At 38.4% G+C, this 20624-nt stretch overlaps 1 protein-coding gene across 1 annotated transcript; it reads right to left on the bottom strand.

Annotated features, from left to right (window-relative positions):
* Positions 1–916: 916 nt before the first annotated feature.
* On the bottom strand, positions 917–4386 carry LOC147894961 (S1-like domain-containing protein C146.08c). The gene is made up of 4 exons (XM_087383684.1): positions 4206–4386; positions 4001–4076; positions 1857–1983; positions 917–1621 (listed from the first exon to the last, which is right to left on the bottom strand). The coding sequence occupies exons 1-4, from the start codon at positions 4317–4319 to the stop codon at positions 1369–1371; spliced, it is 570 nt and encodes a 189-aa protein (XP_087239810.1). The 5' UTR covers positions 4320–4386; the 3' UTR covers positions 917–1368.
* Between the last annotated feature and the right edge of the window lie 16238 nt (positions 4387–20624).

The raw sequence follows: 20624 nt of genomic DNA, 5'->3' as shown, positions 1-20624 counted from the left end.
TAGTGTCAATTCCCAATGTTTATATCGACGTGTATACCAATGTGAATTTTGTTGAAACAATGTAAAGACCATCAGTAATGGCAAAGTAATTGTTTTCAATGCTTTTACAAACGTTTATAGCCATGATTTTACACTTCAAAAAACATTCAAATTTTTCATCAATGCCATCGGAATATGTTGAAAAATGGCCAATATCTTGTAGTGAGTAATTCTAGTCACATAGCACCATCACAAGCCAATCGTTAGAACAAATCATCAAGGCCGACTTACATTTGTTATCCCCATCTATAATCCAGAGAGAACCACAAAGGAGAACTAATGAATTCAACTTAAGTACCCACAGGCATATTCAATTGGAGAAGCAAACAACAAGACCAAGCAAAAGCCATTTGCGAGCAATAGGACTATATCATAGCACTCCAACAATGGACTAAACCACACGCAAGCTAAAAGTTAACACACCTAACATTTGGTTTGCTTCTTCCTACCCCCCCCCCCCCCCTACATTGGATACTAATGTAATCTAATGTGCCATTCTTTGCTACGACACGTAGTTTACAAATTCACCACAACTACCACAAGATAAGAATCAATCATTCTAAGCGAGCAAGATAAAAGATGATTGGGAAACTCCGAACCATAACTCATCTTGTTGCGATTTCAAAAACTTCCAAAATTGATGCAAAGAGATGAACATATTCTTAAATAAATGGAGTATAATAATTAGCAAAGAATAGCCTTATAAAATTGGGTTAGATGATTTTACTTTGACCATTCAATGTATCCAATAACAAGGTTTGATTAATTGGATTTAATAGTGGTAATGTGGTTTGCATGAAATGCTACAACACACCCCTATTTGTAAAGTTGGGAGAATTTGCACAACACAAGCAACTTTCTTTTGAAATGAAGGCCACTAGATATCAATTCAAGCATGGAACATGATTTCAAGGGAGAGAGTAATACAAACAGGGTTTGAATGAATAGGAAGAAAACGGTCCAACCTAATGGAAGGGACAGGGGAAAAGGGCTTAAATATTTCTAGTGCCAGAAATGCAAGGAGCGTCAACACCATTGCCCTTCTAGATTGTTTTACTTGTTCTCTCCCTTAAAATAACATACTATTTACTTTTCCACGTCTTTACAAGTCTCTCTTTGAGGATCACGGCACAGCTGAGTTCTCTCTAAACTTGCTGGAAGCCACAAAAAATCAAACACCATGTACTTGAAAAATTGATACAACGTGCAGATGGATGATCCACATGTTGCAGATAGGGATGAAGGTAAGTTCGTCTAGCCCGACGAGAAAAAGCAGAAGAATACGACAAACAAAGAACAAAAAGAGCATTGCTTCTTTCTCAAGCATGTTCAATTTCTGCTATTTGTGTCCTCGTCACTTGAAGATTCACAGTACCCAGCACTACCTGCATGCCTGTTTTGATTAGCTTTCAAAGGAGGTAGGGCTTCATCTTCAGTCGAACTCCCATCATTATCACTTAATTCCAATGACAGATCTAACATTTGCTGTGCATTCCTGCATCCTAAGTCAACAATTTCCTTGCTTCCATCAGCATTTGTCTCAGATGAGGTCTGCATTACTTCGTCATTGAAAGTGGCAGGCCTGCAAACAGCATACAAGTGATGGCTTAAAAATATTGGAAACCACACTTGTTCACATCTTCTTTTCTGGGACAACTTTAGAATAGAACTGCAAACACATCCTGCACCTAAAAAAGTCTTGTAACTAGGCATCATGTTTTCCTTATTCTTGTGTTTCTCCTGGGCAGCTTTGCAATTTGACAGTTCGGAGAGATACAGAGAGAGAGAGAGAGAGAGAGAGAGAGAGAGAGAGAGACCAAGTTGAACTTCTTTTCAGTGCCCGTATTTGCTCCTCAAAAAGCACTTGGCAGATGATTCCAGCCACCTTATTCCCTGATTCCAATGCTCTCTCTCGCTCCCCCTCACATACAACAACAAAGCTACCTGCAATTCAAAAATCAAATCTGTTTAAAGGCAGCAGCTGTGCTCCCAATATGTAGGCCAGACTGCCATTTTATCTTTAGATAATGCCTCTTCCTATCGAAATTGTGCTTGCACGTGGCTAGACATGATAGAAAAAGATGACGTTTGTTGCAGTCCTAAGAGAGCAATCACCCTAAATGCTACCTCTAGAGGAGAAATATAAAACGTGCAAAGAAACTCTTTGATTGAAAGACAACCCCACAAATTTATGAACCATGGAGTTCCTCGAGCTATATTTTTTAAACCCTATTTTATTAAAAGCTAGCCCATCAAACTTTAACCCAAAAATCATAGTTTTGAGGAGACAAGAAGGAGAAAGTAGTCCAAAGAGCTGGATATGTCTCTCCAAAGACAATTCAATGCCATCAATTAATTCTGCAAGTTCTCAAAATTAAGGGTAGACCTAGAGAAGACTAGAGTAATTTTGAGAATCATAAAAGAATGGGGATCTATTTTTCCAGGGGAGACCAATAGAACAGGTTGAGTCTTAGGAGGAGAGAAGATGGCTGCCAAGCATGGGAACCAGGCCTAGCAAGAGAAATTAGGAAAAAAATTGAATACTTACAAATATAACCTATAGCTGAGGAACTGGGAGCCAAGGCCCAAAGCACAAGCATTTAAGTCACTAAAGAAGGAAATGAGGATGTAATATGTTCAATACAACCTCTTTACGTAGAGCTAAACTGCTGTTACCACCTGTCCTTCCTGCATTCACAGCTGCCACCTTGCAGCAGTAGATCGCCATTCATCAATCACCTCATGAACCTAATGAAGGGCACCAGTACTTATTGGCAAAGGCTGTTGGCCAATTCTAGCTTTGTACCATAGGGGATACTACCGCTCCTCAACATTCCTGTTCTCAAGTCCTAAAGGAGAATTTTAGGAAAAACCTTACTTGCGAGTGCAAAACAATGCTCAGCTTGCTGTAGCCAAACAAAGTAGAACACCCAGGAGCCAATTTCTCCCAATCGTCAACATATAATGAACTATACAGCAAGAAAGATCATATGAATTTAGCCAGAGACTCAGATCAGCTACAAAAAATGCCATTCAGATCAAAATTACACTATTGCACTTCTCAAAAAATGAACCAAACATTGGCATTGATGCTGCCACACGCTGTCAAAACATAGGTAGATGTCACCAGCATTCCTGTTGGTTAAACCTTCTTGTCTGTATCGATGACATGATCAAGTACAGGCTGGAAAGGTACATTCATAGACTCCTTAACTATCCATTCTTTGTATTGTCAGCTTTCTTTCTGACTGCTGATATCATCGCACAAATCAAACAACTATGAGGTGACTTACGCAGATCGTTACAGAATCTTTGGCAAAATCTCTAAACCAATTTCTCAGGAGTTCTGCAATGGTCCCATTTCCACTCGCATAATGCTTCTACTTGCAGCCAGATTGAAGCCCACATTCTTTGCAGTGTCATGCATAAGATCTTCTAAAAACATTCCTGCAGCCCTCGTTAGCTATGTTGACAATAATTCTTAGTTATCAACTGTCAATGACGTTATTTCTCATGTTCTATCTCACGGAAAGGGTTTGCAATACTAAGAGAATCTAAAGGAGAAGCAAAAGCAAGTCATGAACACTCAACTCTCACTACGACAAAAGAAAACTCAACTGTTTGTATCGTTCTACCGTTACACAGTTTATCAATACAAAATGACACAAGGAAAAATAAAGTTTCCCAATACACGACTCATCAACATTGACGTGAAAGAATACAAAAAAGGATTATGTTTCATAAGGCCTTCTTAGAGATAATTGGGCAGCTTCCCTCTACCACCCTAATTTTTGCATGCCTGTTGCCCCCTTGACTCACCTAATATCTACTAATGTGCCTGTACGCATTGGCAAGACCAGGTAGCATAGGGGAAAACTAGTGAAATGGCACCTAACCACATTTTGGTTCTACCAAAAGGTTTGCGATGCTCAATTCCGGCCTAGAAGTTACCTGCGCTTACCTTTTCTGATCCAAAGCGTTTTATTGAACTTGGCCGGAAGGAGGCACAAGGTTTTCAGAGCATTTGCATTTTCAACCTGAGAAATCAAACAGTCGCAAGGATTCATCTAACTAAGAACAAGAAGCCGCCCAAAGGAGTTGGAAAAAGGCTGACGAGGGCAGACTGAGAGCCCAAATTATGTACACAAGGAAGGCAGAGTGATGACCTCAATGAGATTAGAACCACGCAAGGAGACAACTCTGACGATGGATTGGCCCTCTTGTAACTCAAATCGTCCTTGTAGAGCTCCCTGCTTCAAATTCTTCCTGCCTCCTCGCATATCTCAGCAAGCAAAAGATGACAGCTAACAATTTCCTAGCCCTATATGGAACGATTAAAAGGTCTGCATGCTTGCCGAGGGGATGTGGCGTTGGACACGTGTCAACGCTTCATTCAGCTATTTCGCAGTGGCTCGCATGATCGTGCGATGCGTGGCTCATTGGCGAGTTTGGCGTGTGTTTCACTGTTAGATCCAATGTCTTAAAAGAGGCGTGAGTCGCAATGGACTATGGCACCGCTAGGGATCTAACAGCTCAGAGGGGTGTGAGTTGCGAGCATGTGGGAGACTTAAATGAGCAGACATGCATCCAATGGTGATAATGTGGCACTCGTCGCGGTTCGTTGATTACCCGGTCCGTACGTTTGTTGCTGGTCACACATTATGAATGTCTTTTGATCCAACGGCTGGGATCAACGCTCCGTCAACCCCAACCATTGATGGTTTATCAACACAATTATAATTGTACACCATGTCACCACTCTCTTACACACTCTCTCTCTATTGATTGTAGGCGTGAAGATGTGTGGGTTTCGAAATCCCACAACAGTCTTGATGCCCGAAAACTATTAAAACCCACCAGGAATGGCACCGAAACTGTTATGGGATTTAGAAACCCACAACTGTTATGTGCAATACATCTTCACGAGCATTGCAACCAGTAGAGAGAGGAGGGACGGTGTGGGAGAGTGGTCGCATGAGTGAAGGAAAATGGGGAAGAGAGGGAAGAGTGGAAGAATAATAATATGAACATCAAGGAACAAAGGGTAATAGAAATAAAAGGAGGAGGAGGAAGAGATGGTATAGGCATCGGGACAATAAAGAGTGGTATGAACACCAAAAAAGGACAAGCAATGGAAATATGGCATAAATCATCACCATGGTGGCTATACAAGAATGAGGATATTGCATCAAATGAATGCCCCTCTTTTTATAACCACGACTAGCATCACCCGTCTACGACAATTTAGAGACCCGCTCCGCTGGGTCTCAAAGTTGGGATCATAGATTGCCTTAAGTTTCAAAGAATAAAATTTAAGGTCTCATTTATAAATCTCAAACTTTGGGGCTGGGAAAAACATATACATACATACCAACATACACACACACATGCGCGCATGCACAAAAACTTACAAGAATTTTTAGTTGAACAATAAAGCCTTTAATTCAACCGGACTTCTAAAATTGAACAAATATAATTTTGGAGAACCAAGTTTTCAAGAAGAGTTGTGTGTGAGTGCACACGCATCCCGTGTACTCTCTCTCTCTCTCTCTCTTTCTCTCTCACACACACACACACACACACACACACATTTCTCTTACTTACATGCACTCATGATGTGTGCACACACTTCCTCACCTTTACTTAACACCCCAACCCCCCCCCCCCCACCCCCCGTCCTCTTCCCCTTCCTTATCCTCAATTATATTCTAGGTCAATTTTTTTCCACAAATCTTGCTATTTCTATCCCTTATACTTACATTTCTCTTTAAATAATTGTTTTGGCACATACTAAATTCTTTCTAATTAATAGTCTTGTCTTCCTCCTTGTTAGTTTCCCTTCCCCCCCCCCCCCCCCCTCTTAATATGGTCATTCATCTCTTGGTCTATTTCAAATGATGGTTCTTCTAATGGTTGTGGACAATACCCCCCCTTTTTTTCACACATTATTTGTGGATTATCTCCTTTTATTTTTGCTTCTTGGTGACTCTTTTTATGCATTAGAATCTAGAAGGTTGTGCATGTTCCTAGGCAAAGCAATAACAAGCTAGGGAGCACAAGCATTACCTGTCTACCCAAATCATGCTATATTGTTCTAACATATAGTGTATTTGGATGGTGGCAAGTAAGTGCACCCTGACCTCGGACTACCTAACGGATTCGACACTTTTATACTAATTCTTTGCTTAAGTTTGCAAACTCAATTTAAAGAAGCATTCTATTGCCAATCCTCTTGCTCAGATCTTTATCATATTGCAAAAAATTTAGGTTTCTTAAAAATTTCAATCCATTTCTCATATGCATCTTTTACTCATTATCCAAATGAGTGAATTAATTGTATGGTTCATTTATTGATGGGATTATTAAATCTAAACACACACACGCATGCACGCACGCACACACACACACACACATATGTATGTATATACACATATACATACATGTACATAGATAAATAGATAGATAGGTACACACACACACACACACACACACACACACACAAAAAACACTCATAGGCCTCTCTCTTTCTCTCTGTCTCTGTCTCTCTCTCTCTCTCTCTCTCTCTCTCTCTCTCTCCTCTTTCTACCCCCCCTTCCCTCTTCTCTCTCTCTCTCTCTCTCTCTCTCTCTCTCTACCCCCCCTTCCCTCTTCTCTCTCTCTCTCTCTCTCTCTCTCTCTCTCTCTCTCTACCCCCCCTTCCCTCTTCTCTCTCTCTCTCTCTCTACCCCCCCTTCCCTCTTCTCTATCTCTCTCTCTCTCTCTCTCTCTCTCTCTCTCTCTCTCTCCGTCCCTTCGTCCGTCCCCCCCCCTCTCTCTCTCTCTCTCTCTCTCTCTCCCTCCGTCCCTCCCTCTCTCTCTCTCTCTCTCTTCGCGTGTCAGTCGCCTTGCTCTCTATTTACTCTCTTCGCATGTCAGCCATCTCGACTAGCACAATCACTCTGGCGCGGTCAGTCTGTCATGACACAGGGCAGATGGTGGGAAGGAGCTAGCGTGGTCAGCATGTCATGCCATCGTGGCATCATGGGAGGCGTGTCGCGCCAGTGTGTAGCCCTTGAGCTATGTGTCACATCGAGATTGTCTCTACGCATCTGCCTTTTCTCATGTGATCCCCCCAACCTCAGCCACGTCACATGAGTCATGCAATCTGCCCTCTGCTCTGCCCTTCGATCTGTGCTACGTGTCATCGCTTTGCCACATGTGGTGGTCTTGTAAGCTCTAGAACCTCTTCGAAGCTCCACCTGAACCTCTACAATTGCTCCTCGAGCCAACCCCCCTTCCTTTATAGATAGTATTAGAAGTATAGAAGACAAGAGAGCTCTCCCAATAAATGCAAACCACCCCACATGTATGGTGTATGTGGAGGCATCTTCCATGTAAGCAAGGTGGATGAGCACTCCCTATTGTATGCGGCAACACCTTGCTTCAATTTTCCACACAAATTCAACCCCTCTTATCCTAGGGCTAAAATACCCCTAGCTCCTTCCTAAGTTTATAATATACACAAGCTCCTAGTAGGACAAGTGAAGGGTTGGCAGGCTATTTACAACCACTCTACATGGTCCAATATTCTTTGCCATCTCTACCTCTCACACCTATTTTATACTATATCCTCTATTGACCTTGAGCCATATCTCACTTAATGCATGCATGGGGCCGCCTAGGTGGAGGGGTGGCACATGGTGATGCCTTGCCATCTCAATTACTTTTTACATCTATACTATTTATAAAGGAAGGCTTGGCTCGGGGAGCAATTCTAGAGGTTCATGTGGTGCTTCGGAGATTCCAGAGCTTCGAAGGCACGTGGTAGGATGGCGTGACGATGACACATGGTAGAGGCCAAAGGGTAGAGCAAAGGGGATGCCGCGGCGAGCAAGACACTTGAAGGACAAGATGACACGTGGTTGCGCGTGGACCACGTTGAGCCTAAGACTGCAAAGAGGGACACACTTGTAGTCTGGTTTGCATGCGCGGCATGGCGCGTGTTGTGGGTTGCAGATTGCGGACTGCATAGCGTGGGTTGCGGAGTCCAAGTGGCATGGCGTGGGTTGAGTTGCGTGCCAGATGACTGACAGTATGACTTACAACATGGGTCTAGGTGGCATGACTGAATGATGATGTGGCACAACAATAGATAGACGACATGGCGAGATAGATCACGTGGTGTGACAGTGGCAAGGAAAACAATCGATGATGTGCCGACACAGACGACTCTAGATGATGTGGCAGGGAGGCAGACTTGCTGACATGGCAAATTAGAGAGAAGAGAGAGAGAATATATATATATATGTATGTACGTATGTATGATACATAGAATATATAAAAATATAAATAAATAAATATATAGATATAATATAATATATAAAGATGAATAAATATTTATTATATATATATATATATAACATAATATATAAATATATTTATGTATTTATCTTTATCTATGATTATATAAAAATATGTATATATATATATTTATTTATATGACACATTGAATATATATTAATATAAATAAATAAATATATAGATAGATATAATATAATATATCTATAAATATTATATATAATTATATTTATTATAAATATTATTTATCTTTATATATGATGATACAAAAACATAAATAAATATATAGGTGCATATATAAAAATAAAAATAAAAAAATAAATATGTATGTATGACACAGGGCCAATCCCATTGTGCATGAAGCTTTCAGCTAGTCCTTTTTTCCTGACTGGATAATACACATAAACCAGGTCTCTTTCATGATATTGGACGTTAGTGCGACCTTCATTATAATGTCTCTACTGTCGGGCTTGAGCAACCTGTAAATTTTTTAGGATAGCTGATCTGAGCAGAGGTTGGTCCTGTTGAAGATGTTGATACCAATCAACTGCGTCCTTGTATTTGGGCGGAACGGTCAGTGCTGGTAGTTGAGGAGGGAACTCTGGATCTCGTCCATAAAGGGCTCTGAAAGGAATGATGCGTGTAGATGCTTGCACGATTGTTCGATATGCATGGAGAACATATGGTAGAACTGTATCCCAATTGTCATGTGTTGGACTGATATCATCTGCTTTAATGTCTTCTGAAGTCGTTCTGTAAGGCCAAAAATTTGATGATGGTGTGGAATCGAGAATGTTAAGTTTACACCAAGACATTGAGCTAAAACTGCCATGACTTGAGAGGTACAGTTTGAACCCCGGTCAGACAAAATGGTAGCAGGACAACCATGACGTGAAATCACATTGTTGATAAGGAACTTAGCAACTGTATTTGCAAAGATCTCTGGTACGGTTACAGCTTCACACCAACGAGTCAAATACTCAGTGTTGAGAACAATGATATATTTGTTGCCTGTAAGTGACTGTGGGAAAGGTCCGATGATGTCCCAAGCCACAAGTTCAAATAGGTTTGACACACGGATGCTCTGTAAAAATCCAGGGGGTTGTGAAGATGGTGGCTTGGTGGCTTGACATAGAGTACAAGCTCTAAGATAGTTAGCTATATGGGTTCTCATATGAGGCCAGTAATATTTTGTTCGGATGGCAGCTAAGATCTTATGAACTCCTAAATGACCAAAGAGTGGGTGTGAATGGAAATATTTTGTAAAATGTAAACGAAGAGCTGGAGGGATGTAAAGGCAAGGTTCATGGTTAGATGAGACAAAGAAAAGAAGATGGTCTTTAATTTGGAAATGTTTTTGGTCAGGACCACGAAGATTGGTAATAATTTGGCTAACAACAGGATCGACTTGTTGGACAGATGGGAAAGCTGAAAGATTAATAGGTTGAACTGAAGATGGAATTTGTCAGTTTGGTGAAGGATTTGCGATTGAATTCAAACGGATAGTTAGGTCTTTTGGCTGAATGTTTTGAGCTTGTTGAACCTCGTGGTCTCAGGACAGAGCCCTGGTGTGTCTGTCATTCGAAAAGTAACCTTGGAGAGCCAGTATCCACCGCATTAAGCGACCTGGGGGATGTTTTTTCTTCATTAGAGGAATCAAAGGACGATGATCTGTTTGTACTGTTACATCAGTACCATGTAAATATAGATGGAGTTTGGCAAATGCCCAGACAATAGCCAAAAATTCATTCTTAGTGGTGGTTGAATAATTTAATTCTAGAGCAGTGAGTGCACGCCTGATGAAACTAATAGGGCGGAGTTCGCCTTGGTCTTCTTGGAGAAGGACTGCATCGAGACCTTTGTTTGATGCATCTGTTCTTAAGATGAAAGGCTTTTTGAAATCGGGATACTTCAGTGTAGTCGATGTAGAGACTAACAGTTTCAACTTGTTGTAGGTTGCTTTGCACTCATGAGTCCAGCAGAATTTCGTCTTCTTCTTGAGCAATTGATGTAATGGATAAGTGATGCTGGCATATTGTTTCAGAAATCGAGTACTGAAGTTGAGAATGCCTAAGAATCGCTGTAGTTGCTTCATATTTGTAGGTTCGGGATACTCAAGGACTGCTTGAACTTTGGAGGGATCCATTTGAATGCCTACAGAAGATACTATGAAACTAAGGAACTTGATTGTTGTACAGGCCTATTTACATTTTTTGACTTGAAGCTTTAGGTTGAACTGCTGTAATCGTCTCAAAACTTCCTCAAGAACCTGGAGATGTTGTTCCGATGTTGCGGTATGGACTAGAATATCATCAAGGTACACGACAAGGACTTTCTATTGAATCAAATCATGAAAAATGGAATTTATCAACCTCTGAAATGTGTTGGGAGCATTCGAGAGAACAAAAGGCATGACCTCAAACTGATAAAGGCCTGTAGGTGTGCAAAGTGCTGCCTTCTCTGCATCATGAGGATTGATGGGAATTTGCCAGTAATCCACAGCAAGATCAAGAGAAGTGAAATATCGAGAAGAACCCAACTAATCAAGTAGATCATCCAAGTGAGGCCAAGGATATATATCAGAGACAGTATGCTCATTGAGCAGCTGGTAGTCAATGCAAAATCTCAATTCACCATTAGCCTTCATAGTAGTGAGATGTGGTTTGGAAGGTAGTGTATCACTCCCCTAGGCTAGGAAACAATGTATAAAGCTCATCAACATCTTGGCAATGGATTTTCTCGATCAAGATTAGCTTCCCAACTCCACAAAATTCTAGCATGACTTTTTCCTCAACAAATATGCCATTTTCCCTTTATAGAGTCTTGCATTAATTCTCAATCCCAAACTATTATCTTCTAAATCTATGATACATCTATATCTAATCGTACGCTCACCCTTCTAGCTCCAATACTCAATCTATTTCTTTGACTTCTCTTTGAATTTCTAGTTGTCTATATTAATCTTCAAGCTCTTGATCTTGGATAGATTAGCTTTGACTTGGCTTCAACCTTTGCAACCTTGACTACTGGCACAATATATTATTAATGGCATGTATGGACTTGCAGGCAATTACCTTCATAGTTGTTGAATTCTTAATCAAGCCTATGACAATTTAGGAGTCTCAATAGCAACAAGATGCAATATGATGTTCTTCAGGACCTTCCTCCCTCCTCGATCTTCATTTTAAAGTTGTTTTCAACAAGGCTTGGTCGATGGTGGCAACTATAGAAAGAACATCACGGTGTCTTACATGGGTTTTTGCTAATTCAAATTTGTGCTTATGTATAGCCACTAATTACTCAAAATTTTCACTAGTACAAAAGTTTCAACACAACCAACTTTGATATTCCTTAGTCTTTTCGCAAACTATCACTAACCATTTTGTATTTCTCCTATTAATACATGATTGACTCTTATAGAGAATTGTGCATGCCAAGAGCCCCCTCCTATGGCTTGCACCTTTCTAGTGCTGTGTTCTTGAATAGCATTCTAAAACATTTGATCACTACCTAATCAGTCTATAGTTTCTTCCTCAAGCTTCTTACATTAAAAGCTGTCTTTTCACCTTATTCTTGTGCGATTGTGACCTTATAGTGGATGAATTCTGTCAATTAACTTGTGGCCTTGTCAAATGTTAGAAATGGGATGCTGTTATAATCAAGTGATGGGGAATGGATTATGGGTTAGGAACTTCTCTAATTACTATAAGGTGGGTGCTACACAACCATGGACATATTTGGAACAAAGAAATTTGATGGCAAAGAATGCAATAGGCTAGAAATTTTGAAGCTATGGTTGAAGGAATTATGATTGCACACTTGTGAGCTTATAGTGAACAATAGACTGGGGCTTCTGTCAGCTTGATTTGAGCCATTACTTGAAGTAAAAAATGATTCCAAGAGTGGTGCAAACTAGAGAATGTAGAAAGTAGAGAAATTTTGGTTGATGTAGTAGTGATATGGGTAATTGACCAAAGGTAAGTCTTTTTTAATCAAGGTAGAAGTATTATTGCAAAAGAAACACTAGCTAGCCACACCAAGACTATGGTAGATATCTACATAATCTATCCCTATATCAAGGCTGCACAAGCTTGAATGACACATGGATGGAAGCAACCCAAGCTTGCGCAAGATGAGCTTGCAAATTAGTCATAGCAACACATGTCTTCATTAATGCTACACTTGCCATAGGTGTTCACAAAGACAATTTTCTTTCCATCAAAAGCTAGCCTCTTCTCAAGTAAGAGAGAGGTAAGAATATCCAAAAATCCTTAGCAATAGTCCACTTGATGTAGGAAATTACAAATGCTACATCAACTAACATAAGTTTATAGTATCTAAGACATTTTATTCTGTCTTTTTTATAGGTCTTTTTATTAAGCATCTTAGTTTCTAATTGCAAAGATTTATGGTATCATGGCAATGATATGAGCATTGTTTGGGTCATTTGTCATCAAAGGATCTAGAGGCTACACTATACAAGGAAATCTAAAAAAGCACCAAAGTATTAGAATGTGATATCCAACTGAATCCAAGAATTGAGATCTAGTCCTGATTTCAAGAAGAGGAATCTAGCTTAGACTTTTGAAGAAGTCAATAGGCTCAAATATGGAGTTAGTATGCGTGAGGCTTATTCAAAGTCTAAGGTTCCACATCATCATTTGACAAGAGGAGATGTAATAGCAAGTTCTAGATCAAGTTTCAAATTAAAGCCTATTTTTGAATATTTTTGAGCTCAATTGTTGTATAGAGCCGAGGTTTTGTGAAGAGATCTTAGAGGGAATTAAATATCTAGATTCCGTGGTTTCCAAAACCAATTTTTAGGGGAAACACTTTCAGATCCTAGTAATTCAAGTGATCATAAGAAGTCCTGATTTATGGTAGGGACTTTAGGTTTTTTATAGGTGGATATCTAGTTTTAATTGTCGCAGGATCCAAGATTCAGGAGGTGTGAGGTCCAAAGTGGAGAGCCATGCAATGTGGGGAATTGGGATCATCCATGGCTATTGATCTAGTGGCAAAGATTCAAGTTGTTAATGGGGCACTCATAATTTGATGGATAGTTTTAGACTTTAAGGCAAAAGGTCCAAGATGAATATTGAGAATTAGTTCAAACACTTAAAGGATAGCCAATATACTTCACAGTGGCAGACATAGATTTTGACATAGTATCAGTGGTCGGGGAAATTGTAGCCTATTCATCTTGCACTATACATGCCTTCATTGTAAATCTTTATTGGCTATGTTTCTATCATGTTGTTCACTTTTTAGACTTGTAAAGCCTTAAGGATTTTCTTGGCTTCCTTTTGCCTATCAAGACAAGTAACAAGTAGATTAGATTGTTGTTTCTTCTTCATCGCCGGTAGATTCTAGTTTACAAAGGTAGCATTTTCACAGGTATTTTGAGTACTTGAGACTATTTGTGTTCTATAAAACAAATGGAAGTATGTACATGAAACTAATCCTAGACCATCTAGTGACAAGATATGGAAGATCCTACCATTTCTCAAGCATAGAAAAAATTGATAAGAAATGTTTGTCTTACACTTCTAGGACCTTACACTCAAAAACTTAATTAATTAGATTTTCTTCAATAGGAATATATCTATGTAATGTGAGTCAAGGATATCTTGCAGCCAAGGAAAGACTATGAAGTCAGTAAAGATGGTCCAAGTCATCCTTAATGGACTTGGTGAAGGATACAAAAATCTAATTCAAAGTATTGTTATTAAAAAGTAATTTTATTCGATGAGGAACTCATGACACAAGCCATTCAAGTAGAGAAAGGTCAAGAAAATAAAATATAAGCCTTTATAGCCTCAAATAGAGTTAGAAGAAGAATTAGATCATATCTCCAAGAAATGGAAGTCAAAACCACATCAGAGTCAACAATAGAATAAAAATCATGGCAACAATCAAAATCAACCTTCAAAACATAATTGTCAAAATATTGTTAAACCTTCAAATTGAGGAAACTTTCAAGGAAGAGGAAATTCATCTAGTAACATGTCAAACATAGAGTACAACTTCTATCATAGGTTTGGACTTTATGAGAGATATTGCCACAAGAAGAAATGTGGCCAAGGATGTCAACAATCCAAGGACAATTGATGAAATTTCCATGGAAGAGGAAATCATCATGGAGTACAACAAAGTCATAGTCATTATTCCAATTAATCAATGTAAATTGTTATTGAGAGCACTTAAATTGACTACGAAAAACAAAATGAGAATATGCAAACTAATAGTGATTCCACACCATAATGCATTATCATGTTGAAAGAGCTATGGTATGTTCATAGGGGTGCATCATCTCATATGACATGTTATCAAGAATGGTTTATAGAGATCAAACCACTAAAAGGATCTAAGAATGTTATCTACAATGTGGATAAAACATATAATCCTATTCAAGGAAAAGGTACGGTCCTTATATATAATTTCACAAAACGAAGAAAGGATTATTCAATGATGTACTCTATATTCCTAAACTCAGCAAAAATATCTTATCCCTTGGATAAATGATAGTACATAATTATTGATTAATCTTAGAAGAAGAGTGCAAAATCCTAGACACATCTAAAGGAGGCTAGCTAGTTTAAAAGGCAATGAAATAAGGGCACTTATTCAAAGTGATAGATTTCCTTTGTCAACTGAGTATCATCCTATGCCACTTTTTTTGCAATATGCCACAACAAATATGGACATGTCAATTTTAAAAGTATTCAATTGAGAAATAAAACTATGGTAATTAGCACTCTAACACTTAAATTTCTTGGAAATGTTTACAAAACACGCTCCTTCAACAAACAATCAAGAGTAACTTTATAAAAGCACCTCTAGGCAAAAGGTGATGCTTGAATTAATTCATTCAAATATTTGTGGTTATGCACAAACGCGTAGCATAAATGGTTCAATATACTATTCAACTTTCATTGTTGACTATAGAAAATTTTTTTCATTCTATTTCCTCAAAGACAAAGAGAAATCTAAAGTACTTTTGCAAGGTTTCATGAGTTCAAAATCATGGTAGAAAACAAAACATGCACAAAGATGAAAGTTCTTAGATCATGTAAATGCATGCCTTCCTCATTTAGGAACTATTTCAAAGATGATAAAAACCCAAAGGCAATTCATATGTGCAAATACTCCTCAACAAATGCTATAGCTGAAAGGAAAAGCATGACTTTACCAAATAGTGCTAGAGTAATGCTTGTTTAGAAGCACCTTCCAAATCTACATTGGGCAAAAGAATCAATATTGCCAATTAATAAATCGAATTTTGACCAAATCCATTCAAGATATGCCACCATTCACTAGATACAAGCCATGGATTGGGAATCTCCACATTTTTGGATGCACAGAATATGCCCACATACATGATAATCACAAAAAGTTGGACGTCAATTTACACAAAGTCCATCATGGTTGGCTATAGTAAAAAGAGAAAAGCATACAAACTGCATGATCTCATTAACCAAAAAGAGAAAAGCATACAAATTGCATGATCTCATTAAAAAAAAAGAGAAAAGCATACAAATTGCATGATCTCATTAACCAAAAGTTAAGTAACTCTAGATATGTAGTACTTAATGAAGAATAGGAATGGAAGTCATCAAAGAAATAAGAATTACTCACATCGACAACTAAAACACATCTAAGGAGGTTGATGAAAAATAGCTACAATTGCCAACAAAACTTGAAAAAGAGCAATAGCTCAAATAATTGATCAGAGAACAAATACCACCATCAAGGTTAACATATGCTCAAAAAGGCAAAGCTATCCAAGTTGAAAGCACCAATTTATGACCTCATGACTATCATTATGGCTACCAAAGAGCTTGTGTACTCTAAGGATGCAATTGACAAGCCAAAATGGCAGATTGCTATGGTGGAGAAATGGATGCCTTTATGTGACTTTCCACTAGGAAAGAAGGTGATTGCAAACAAGTGGGCTTACAGAGTAAAGTACTAGGTAGACGGCAACATTGAGAAATACAAATCCAGGCTTATTGTTGCGAAAGGTCTTACATAGTAATGCGACTTACCCACTAGTAGCCAAGATCGACTCCATTGGATTTTTGGTGTCTCTTGCCACACTCATCATATGGAGCGCAAGCAAGCTAGTTGTCAAAATTTCTTTTCTCAATGGCTACTTAGATGAAGAATTATGCATGCAACAACACCAAGGTATGTTCAACATCATGCATTAATGAAAGCACCTAGAAGTTGGTACAATAGAATTGACAAGTATTTTGGTTCTACTACATAGTTCATGAGGAAGACAACACCATTCCAACTTTGTATGTGGATGATCTGCCAGAGAGTAAATGAAAAGTTCTATTAGTAGCTCATTGAATCTCTTACATATCTTACTCTCAAGGCTAGATTTCGTTATGCAATAAGGACACTAGCATAATTCATGGCAAATCTCAAACAATCTCATTGGAATGTGGCCAAGAGAGTCTTGATGTACATCATAACTACAAGACAATTTGGAATGGTATACAGAGGTAATAATTTAAGATTGCATGATAGTGATTATGCATGGACCATGAGACTAGGATATCCACACAAGGATATGCATTTTTCCTTGTTCAAGGTGCAATATCATGGTTGTCTAACAAACAACCAACTATTCCGTCACTTTAATAAAAGTAGAATATAGAGCTCTCGCCATATGTGCATGTGAGGCTATATGGCTCAAAAGGATAGTGTTATAAATATATTATTTTGATGACACAAAGCCAACAACCACATAATATGATAATCACCGGTCAAGAATGAGACAAGCACCCAATATACCATTCAAGGACAAAGCGTATTGATTTTAGAGAGCACTTCATCAGATAAAGAGTGTTACTTGGTGACATCACATCTAACAATGTGAACACAAAGATAATGACATTGTAAAGATATCACTTGGGAAAAGGCTTCTCAAGAACCACCAACAAGATCTTGGTTTGATTTGTAGGAAGGACATTTCTCTTAAGGAGATGTAATGAAATGCAATGCATTTTCCCAAAATCACCATCTTAGAAGTCCCATGTCATAATGTTGATCTTGACGAAAGTTGTTGAGGATGCATCTCAACATCATATTTTATATTATAAATAAGCAGTAACACATAAGAGTACTAAAAAGAAAGAAGGATTAAAAACCGTAACCCTATCCCTATCCCTAAAGGCTTTATAAATAGTCATTTTTTAAAACTAATCTAGTGTACAATTAGTCTTTTATGGTGTGTTCTCTAGCTCCCCTCTAGCTGTGCTCTCTCTCCTCATCTCCACTCCATTTCCATGATGATATATCTAGTTTGATGAGGAAGGTGTGAGACTAAAAAGCTGGGTGATCAATCTAAGAGTATCATCAACTTTCTTCCTATTGAGCTTGATGAGGAACGTGTGACTAAAAAGCTAGATAATCAACAAAAGAGTGTCATCAATTTTCATCTTGTCGAGATTCTCATAATTGAGTGCATGTGGTCGTTTACCATAGCTTGCATGACTTCCTCTCAAGCTTGTTCTTGCCATTGCCAGTGGATGCTCAATCACATCACCATCCATGTTAGTAGCAATGATATCTCATGTCCTAAAAAGTAGAAGGTCCTACACTTGTACACCACGTTTGTGTTGTGAATCACTTGCCATTTTTTCTCCCTTTTGATTTCTTGCTCTCGTTCAATAATAGGCCTAACAAATTTTTTCCATAGCTTGTTCCTTTATTGGACCTCTTTGCTTGAAAGAATGATTGATCTCTTTGGATGCCACCCAAACCTTGCGATTTAAAGTTGGTAAAACAAAATATATAGCGGCTTGTTCCCTTCAAAGAATGATTGATCTCTTTGGATGCCACCCAAACCTTGCAATTTAAAGGAGTTGGTAAAACAAACTATATAGTGGCTTCTTAGAATAATGTAAAGCAACACACATGTTATAGTTCACAATGCTAGCCTTACTGATTGTTCAAATAAGAGTGGCCACAACTTCCATTATTTGGCCTCCATAGGTAGAAGATCATTGATTCAATACCATATCATAAAAAGGGCAAAAGATTCCAATACATCTATGTTGCTGCATTGGGCAAAGCCCATGTGTGTGTGGGGCATGTGCATTTTTGATATGGACTCCTCTACATGAATGAATGTTGAGAATTGAGGAAAAATTTAGAGAATGCAAGAGCAAGGACAATGAATGCAAGACATGAAAGGTTACCACCCTAAATGATAGTGTCTCTTGGGATCCATGGCCTAACAGTCCCATTTCAAAATTCTTAAGCTATGATGCATGAGAGCCTACCATTCAAATGCACCCATGCATCCTACCCATTCCTACCTGCTAGGGCCTAGCATGTGTGACTACTCATCTTTTATGTAATATCAAATAGTCAAATACACAATCCATGGCTCTTGGCCATTATACCTTCCTGACCTCCCTTCTATTTTGATGCATTTCATAAATTAGCCTAATGGTTGCATTTGACGAGGGGCTGAAGGAATATGCAAGCATGCAAGGCCTCACAGCCTACTACGAGGCACTACTGATGATTATCAGGCTCTTATCGATAGTGATGGCCTCAACATCTTTGCATCTGAGTGTTTCGAACACGTCTCCAAGTTGAAATCCTTGTATAATCTATGCGATACATCTTGTCATGATAAACATGTGAAGGTTGAAGCTCCTATGGCACACTAGGTCTTGATGGGGGTCTCTCTTTCAAGGCTCCATCAGCTTCAAAGTATGTTAACCTTTGAAGACACCTACAACTTTGTCAAGAGAGTAGACATTATGAGTCACTATAAAAGGAAGGAAGGAAGATCAATTGCTAGTGTTAATTACTTTTGTGGGAATAAATCTCTTTCTAGATTTTTTTTTTGCTACATAGAACTTGAAAATAGTACTCATATTTTTGCATCCACATCATTCTTTTTTAGTTCTGAAGGGTATATTCAATCTCAACTTATATTTATTATGCTAGCATTAAATGTGATGTATTCTATCTTTCAATTTCATGGAGACTTCATAGCAAATTACTATGTTAAGAGCATTGTAAGTTGTCCATCTTAGCTTGCATCCACCTAGATGTATAATGCACTAAAAGTATCTTACTTCTAAGCACTTTCTCTTAACCATCTAAAAGTAGCATGTTTATTGCCCAAACACTTCACAAATCTACCTTGCTTGCTTTTTGGTTCACAAGAAGGGTGCATTTTTTATCATTTCCTTGTGACCCAATTGTGCTATCATGCATATTGAATCTCTTATTTCACATTCAAACCACTATTATAAATTAGAAAAAATTGGTGGTACGGGAGGGCTCTTCTCTAGCTCCATGTCATAATAACTAAATGTCAAAACTTGTGCCTTCTTTAGTTCAAATGTCCATATAATAATGATGTTTCACAATCAACCAAGTCTCTTGGGCTCTTTCAAGAGCACTTGTAAGTTTCTATGTGCACTTGATTCCAAGTCTCTTGGGCTCTTTCAAGAGCATATGTAAGATTCCATGTGCACTTGAAGTAGAAAAATATTATACAGATACCACTTGATTTATATCAACACTTAAGAACACAAGAAGAATGTGTAGAAGCTAGCTATCCAAGATGTATGGCATTTCCTTTGCAATTTTATGGGATTTCATTAGGGACTTTTGCCAAATTTTAGCTCTAAACATGTTTACTGAGCGTTAACATTTCATTCATGCTTGAAATCGTCTGTAGTGAAAAGAAGATGCCCCTCCACCACTAGAAGGTAATTACGTATCTTTTATTTGAGCATAGTGGAGTAACACGTATACACACAAAACTATGTAAGTTCCCATAAAAGATACACCCTAAAAAAAGGACTCGTTGTTTTAATATACAACAATCATTGCATGAACCTTTTGCAACTTCTTGCTTACTTGCAAACCCAATAATCTTGCTTGCACACATAACATGACCAATCACCTTACTCCTTACTTACTCATTGTAGTTATAACCCAGGACCTTCCACTACACTTTTAGGCCATTTCAAAAGTATTTCTTGGCAAATGGAAATAAGCCACATCATCTAAACTGCATGCACTTTTGAATCCCCATTTTAGAAGCTAAGTACTAGCTTTGTTGAAATCTATTGTTTTGTTATCTAAAGCCTGTGGAAAATTTGTAAAGAACTATTCTTCCATCCATTGTGCATCACTAGCTGGTTGGTTTTTAAATTTTAGTAAATACATATATGTCTTCTTTCCACGAGTACTCTTCTCTTTAT

This window comes from Dipteris shenzhenensis, chromosome 13 (assembly GCF_047967505.1).
Source record: "Dipteris shenzhenensis isolate YYH24624 ecotype China chromosome 13, Dip_SZ_1.0, whole genome shotgun sequence".
In the NCBI taxonomy this organism is placed as follows: domain Eukaryota; kingdom Viridiplantae; phylum Streptophyta; class Polypodiopsida; order Gleicheniales; family Dipteridaceae; genus Dipteris; species Dipteris shenzhenensis.
The sequence above is the reverse complement of the archived record's forward strand: the minus strand, read 5'-3'. Positions and strand labels throughout refer to the sequence as shown.

Bases quoted from the DNA above. Each gene is read 5' to 3' on its own strand.
- LOC147894961 (XM_087383684.1), bottom strand. From the start codon at position 4,319: ATGCGAGGAGGCAGGAAGAATTTGAAGCAGGGAGCTCTACAAGGACGA. The intron at 4,077-4,205 runs GTCATCACTCTG...TTGATTTCTCAG, and splicing joins GTGGTTCTAATCTCATTGAG to GTTGAAAATGCAAATGCTCT. The intron at 1,622-1,856 runs GTCTCTCTCTCT...TGCTGTTTGCAG, and splicing joins CTGAAAAGAAGTTCAACTTG to GCCTGCCACTTTCAATGACG.